Genomic DNA, 7,174 nt, shown 5'->3' on the forward strand with positions numbered 1-7,174 from the left:
AAATGTTAAAAAAATAAAAAAAGTCAATGTCATGAGCCCTTCAACAGAGCGGTGTCCGAGCAACTTTATTAACATTATAAGTAAACCTCAAGGAACATATTAAAATAATAACAAAAGTCAATGTCATGAGCCCTTCAACAGAGCGGGGTCCGAGGTGAATTACCTGCTTGACAGGAGCAGGATCCATCGATGGGGGAGCAAGCAGCTGCGTTCTTACACGAGCACACTGAGCTGCAGTTGATGCCATAGCTGCCAGCGGGACAGGGAGCGGAGCAATCTGAGCCCTGCAGTCACAGCACACGTTAGTGTTTGACTCCAGCACACACACACACACACACACACACACACACACACACACACACACACACACACACACACACACACACCACACACACACACACACACACTCTCTCTCTCTCTCTCACACACACACACACACACTCAATCCAATTTAGGTGTGCTTTATTGGCATATTAAAAACTGTACATTAGTATTGCCAAAGCAGTTGCAGCTGGGCTGCTTACAAATAGTGCACATATGTATTAACAGAAAGAAAAAGAATAATAGAAATAATAAAAAGATATAAAAAGTATTAAGCATGTAGTGCAAAATGAATTAGTGTATGTGAGTGTATAAGTTAGAAATAAAATAAAATAAGATAAAGTATTAGATTTACAGAGGCATAATATAATAGAGTAATATGGCATGTGTGGACACATCAGATCAGGGCAGGTGTGTTTTCTCTTCTCTGGTGACAGACAGACACATATTGAGCAGCAGACACACAGCAGTTCTTGTGTTCTCCTCACAGATACCACAGTTTTCTCCTGGTTTGAGAGAGTTTAAAAATGTCTGATGGATCTGCTGTGTTTGATCACAGAACACTGTCCGTGTGTCCGTGGTTTGGAGCATTCTGTGAGGAAGTGCAGTTCTGTTTTCAATCTGATTCAGATCACAGTGTGTGAACACAATCTCTGTGCGTCTCTATCATCAGCTTGTGTCCGCTGAGTCTGTATCTGGTCAGTTTCTTATCTGACACTGTGTACAGATACTCTGCCATACTCTACTCTCTCTCTAGTGCACTTTACTCTGTCGTTGTTGTGTTTGTGTTTGATGTGTGCAGTGATCTGATTGGTTCTGATGTGATTCAGAGCATCAGTAGATGTTAGTGAAGGCATCAGGACTGAAGCTCCTGGAGCTAGGGATCAGCTTGTTTTGCTCATCTCTTGGTGTTTGCAGGGCTTTATAATGATATGATTGGGGGTCACTGAGTTTCAGATGTTTCCAGAATTTAACTGCCCTTTTTTTGAGCAATGGGCTCAATTACTGATTCTAATATTTTCATTCATATTCTAATAGGGATGTCTATAGGACATTGCCGTTTCATGGCATAGAAGGCCCTGCGTGCTTTATCTCTCAGTTCATTCACAGCATGATTAAAGTTTCCCGTGGATGTGATTTTTCAAACGCAGGTAGTTGTAGTGTGATGTGTGTGTTATCTGGTTAGTGCCTAATGTTTCCCTGGGATCTGGATCTTTTCTGGAAGATCATGATTTTGGTTTTCTTTCAGTTCTGGCAGTATTGTTCTAGCAGGTCCAGGTTCTGCTGTAAAGCATGTTGAGTGGAGACAGCAGAAGCAGATCTGATCTGTGAGGTGTGTAGGTGATCGCTCCAGACTGCTCACAGTTCATTGATGTAGATGTTAAATAATGTTGGGCTTAAGCAGCAGTCCTGTCTCACTCCACACTCCTGAGAAAGATACTTTGCACGTAGTGTGCCGATTTTTACGCCACACACTCTCTTTTTACACACTCTCTCTCACACACACACACTCTATCTCTCTCTCTCTCACACACACACACTCTTTCTCTCTCTCACACACACACACTCTCTCTCTCTCTCTCTCGTCACACACACACCACACACACACACACTCTCTCTCTAACACACAATCACACAAGACACACACACACACACACACACACACACACACTCTCACTCACTCACACACTCTCTCTCTCACACACACACTCTCTCTCTCACACACACACACACTCTCTCTCTCTCTCTCTCACACACACACACACTCCATCAACACACACACACCTACACTCTCTCTCCTCTCTCACCCACCAGCACACACACACACACTCTCTCACACACACACTCCTCTCACACAACACATACACACTCTCTCTCTCACACACACACACACACACACACACACACACACACACATACGTTTGTTTTTGTGAAAAGTGGGGGCATCCAATAGACATAATGGTTTTTATACTGTAAAAAACTGTATATTCTGTCGCCCTACACCTAACCCTACCCCTCACAGGAAACTTTGTGCTATTTCAGATTTTCAATACACTCCATTCTGTGTGATTTCTATGCGTTTTGAAAAGTGGGGAGATGGAGTTATATCCTGAAAAGTCACCTTCTACTTGTAATACCTATGTTATACCCTTGTCATTATACAAATGTGTGTCCTGATATGTCACAAACACACACACACACACACACACACGCACAGAGTGTCTTTCTGAAGCTGTACCTTGAATCCGGGTGCACAGACACACTCCCCGCTCACACTGTGGCAGTCGGCTCCGTTCTGACAGCGGCAGATCTGCTGACACGCCTCGCCGTATAAACCAGGAGCACACGTCTCGTTACAGTACAGAGCCCGACCAGCCGGGCTGCACAAACACTCGCCTGACATGGGTTGACAGCTGAGAGAGACACACACACCATTCACTGCAGCTGCTGCTGTCACTAAACACAGCACTCTCCATATCTCACATTAAACCACCTCCTGGAGATCGCAACATATAATCATTGCTGCTAATAGTGTTCACCGTCTGTTTGATTACATGTCATTAACTAACTGCATGATTTTTACCGTACATTTCTGCCATATGGACATCAACTTGAGATAGTCACCACTGATAAGCTATTACTAAATATAATGTGGAAACATTCATTTTCTGTGAAGCTGCTTTGCAATGATTTGCAGTGTGAAAAGTGCTATACAAATAAACTTGAATTGAATTGAATCTGCTTACACACAAAATCTTTACTTGTGCATGGTTTTGTAGATTTGGTGTGTGCGTCTGCTGTTTGAGCGTCAGCTTTCAGAAACTGTGTGACAAGGAAAGATTGTGTGTGTAAGCAGTTGAAAAAAACTGTAATGTTATATGATATGCAGGTAAACAAAAAAATATTTTTTAGTAAGTTTAAAATGTTTGTCTTTATTTTGAAATGACTTATTGCAGTATAAGGCTGTGTGATTTGGCCACAAATGATATTTTGATTATTAAACTGCTGCTAGCCACTTTCGCGAAAAATAAGTTTATTTAAGTTTTGCTATTAGTATACTTCTTTTAATCTAAAAATAGGAAAGTATCCTTTTAGTTGACTTTTTATTTACTTCTCAGAAATATGACTTACAAAACTTACAAATATACTTGACTTATACAAGTATAAATTCCCCAGCTTTTGCTGCTAATCATTTATCACATTTATTTTATATGAATTCTAATATATTATATCTTTAATGCATTATACATAAGCAATTAATTAACTTTAATTCAAACAAAAATATAAAATACATACATAAAAAATACAAGCTTTAGAATATATAATGCCGTTTTGTAAACAGCTAGACATTTCTTTGAAGCTCTTTGTGAACCTTTATAACTAAAATAAATTGATTTGAGTAGATTCACTTGCATTAAAGTGTAAGGGGTCCGTATCACAAAACATTTCACCTCACCACTAAGAGTTCTCCTAAAAAGCAGTACAAGTTTTCTCTTAAAAATCTATTCACAAAGCTGCTGAGACAAACGTTTACTAAGGAATAGACAGAAGTCTTAAGCTCAGAGTAAGGGGGCGGGGCTGAGCTCGTTGCTATGGATGATGTCAGCGTGCTTATTAACGATGCACACAGTGATTGGCTGATAGTCTCTGTCAGAGATTTATTCATAGAAATACTGTAGAGCACGATTTTTATGTTGCAATATTCAGATAAGGTTTTAAAGATAAAAATGTTAATTAGCACATTCAAAATAAAGATTTTAAAATGCAGGCTAAGGGTCAATAATTAAAACAAGTATATGTTCAGCTAATTGACAGTCTCTCACATGTGTGCTTTCATAAACAATTAGTCACCTGCACAGACAGAGCCACCAGATTCCCGTCAGTGACCCTGAGCCTGTGCCATGTATCACTGCATTAAGAGAAGAAGCTGAAGCACAGGTGCAGTGTTTGTCTTACCTGCGTGTGTTACTGGCGTGACACGGGCACTTCCTGTCACACTTGAGACGTACAGCCCTCCGGACAGACGCGCTCCTCGCAGCTCTCGCCCGTGTATCCCGGCTCACACAGACCACTCCCCGCTCACATGATAGCACTGGGCACCGTTCACACAGCTACACGCCCTGTCTGCAGCCCACACCGAACGAGCCCACCGGACACTGATCCTGGCACCTGCCCACACACACACCACGCTCATGAGCTTTTTTTTTGACTCACACAACGAATACAATCACTGCCTGTCTTCAGTGTTTTGTTATACTATATAAGTGGTCAACAAATGTGTGTGTTTTCCTTTAGATTTATTGTTACTTAACAGAAAGCAGCACATTATTATTATAATCCTGTCACAGCACAGTTTGGGAGTTAAATGTTTGTAACTGTAGTTCTCTGACTTAGCTCCCTCTCGAGGGGTGTCTGAACAATGTGTCGTTAACATGCCAATAACAATTGGCCTGGACATATGGAGATACAGTATAGCCATGACGTCCATAAATAGGTGCCAGAAATGCTCATGCCCAACAGCTTATCTGTCTTCAGAAGTCGTGTTTTGCTGAGCATGTGTCGTCTACAAAAGCATTCCTGTGTGATTTCTTCAATCAGGACGAGGAACTCAAATGTTGTACAGAAAACCATCCTACAATTTGATCTTGCGATCATCTCTCAAATATGCGTATTTGTGATTCATAGATGATGAACGTATGCACAGAAAACGCATGTACACCTCTCAGATCTGAAATCTATGAATGGTAAATGATCTTGAACTTGCGTGCAACTGAATGGTTTCAGCTCTCTCTCTTGTAAACGACTCCAAATTAATGTCATTAACATATAAAAGATCAGCAGTCATCGTCCAAATGCTTTAATTCAACGATCTGCTTCATCATGGAAGACCTGCATGTCTGGGACTCAGACTGAACCCTCAAAAAAAGTGTACTTTTCCAAATCAGAGAGCACTTTTCTGGGGATAGTGTGGGATTCGACCATGACTCATAACTTGGCTGACCAGCCCGTGGTCTTTGGGGGAATACGGTCTTTGCACACTCCAAAATTCTCATCTGAAATTTTTGCACTGCCTGTGAAACTTTCGTCCGTCAAAAAAAAAACCGCTGACCAGGTTCGATTTTCTGTGTCTTTGCATTTGTATCAGCAATTTTGATAGGAAAGGATTAATATAAAAAAAATGGAAAACCACATACAAAAAATTTGGACTCAGAGTGGCAAGGACCTTAAGACTGTCGAAAACTTCAGGCTAGGTCAGGCTCTCTGTTTTATAAATGCAGAGGCTTTTAGGTCTCATGGCAAGCCAATGTTTTTCCCTTGTGTCTGTTCAACATGAGACCTCTTCAATTCTGGCTAGAAAGCAGAGTACATGTTAGATACCTATATCTTATGGTACACGCCCATGTTGTTTCATATATGTGTAGTAGGACATTTCGTTCCTTTGTCTCCCCACATGACTGAATGACAAGAAAGCTTAACTTAACTTGGCGACCAGCCCAGCCCGTGGTCTTTGGGGGAATACTCACTTTTCACCCATTGCAGGGGTACCCCATGTGTTACACACAACACTAGTCGCTTAATCAGTCACCGTTGCAGATCCTCTCTAGTTTCTAGTACATTCTTTTGTCCACCCTGTCGTGACCGGAGCTGTGCTCCATTCTGGGCTGTTTCAACGTTTTTTGGTTTGCAGAGACGAATGTCTCTCCTGGAAGGCATCTCCTGAAAGATCTTGATCTGGAGAGATCTAGTGCAGGGGATGAATGATGGATGATATTTTCAGCCCCAGCTGGAGATTGGAAGATCTGAGTCTGGCCTCTGAGGAAAGATTCTGGTCTTGGCTGAGGACAATGAGACAATCCTCAGCTCTAGAGCTACTTTTACTAGGCAAGCTATCTGCCATGAATCGCAACTTCATGAACACAGTTAATGCCCAGGTGGTCCATTACTGGAGCTCCCTTCATGAATGTTTCTCAGAGGGTTGGCTCCGGCTACTTTTAAAGATCTATGTGGCTGCTATTTCTGCTATCCACACAGCTTTGGAGAGAATCTGTGGGGAAACAGCTTTAGTGACCTAGCCTTGGTCCTAGGAGCCCTAACCAGAAACACCTGCTGAGCCCTGGATGTTGAATGTCCTAAAAGTGGCTCTGTTGCTAGCATTAGCATCACTGAAGAATACCAGAGAACACCCCAAAGTTGCCTTCTGCAGCTCCTCAGTCAGTCAGTCAGTCACTCACTTTCTTTAGGCTCTTGACATGCTATGTTGTCAGTGCATGCTTTGAGGGTCTATGTCCCAGCACTCAGGCCACTGGGGTAGGTCTCTAGGCTCCAAATATGATTTGAGGTTGCAATAGAGGTACTGCGGTCACTGAGCAGCGTATTTCACACTATCCTGCGATCTTTTCACAGATGCTGTTACTCTCTCCTACTGACCCGGTGTTGTTTGGATTCCCTCTCACGGGTGTATGCTGGCCGGGTCTCCCCTCAAAGCCTCACCTTGCTAGGGGTGCACACTTAACAGGATGTTTGTGCTTGCGACCAGGACGGTCCTCTCCACACACACCTGGTCAGATTCTACAGTCTGGATTGGAGATTTGACCCCAGGATCATAGAGTTCTTCAGAGAGAAAATCCCATTTACAGTCTGCCTCCAGCAAGTGTCTGTGTTTTTATTCACAGTCTTGTGGGCAGGCTTTCCTGCTTGAGCATGGCGACGTTGGACGTGTCGTTTCCCATAGAGTCAACATCATGACCCAGAGTTCAGTTCCACTTTGAAAGGGAAAGTCCCTAGGTTGACGTAGGTAACTTGCGATGCGCGCGAGTCTTCTTCAGACAAAGTTCAGTCTGTTTGGAGTGCA

The 7,174-nt window shown here is 42.5% G+C and overlaps 1 protein-coding gene across 1 annotated transcript in view; it reads right to left on the bottom strand.

The window, feature by feature from the left end:
- Positions 1-2,725, bottom strand: part of LOC109097677 (multiple epidermal growth factor-like domains protein 10) — a 28,372-nt gene extending 25,647 nt beyond the window's left edge. The window contains 2 exon segments of the mRNA XM_042731954.1: positions 164-284; positions 2,561-2,725. Of these exon segments, the coding sequence (XP_042587888.1) occupies positions 164-284; positions 2,561-2,725 (286 nt within the window).
- Between the last annotated feature and the right edge of the window lie 4,449 nt (positions 2,726-7,174).

This window comes from Cyprinus carpio, chromosome B10, assembly GCF_018340385.1.
Source record: "Cyprinus carpio isolate SPL01 chromosome B10, ASM1834038v1, whole genome shotgun sequence".
Classification (NCBI taxonomy): domain Eukaryota; kingdom Metazoa; phylum Chordata; class Actinopteri; order Cypriniformes; family Cyprinidae; genus Cyprinus; species Cyprinus carpio.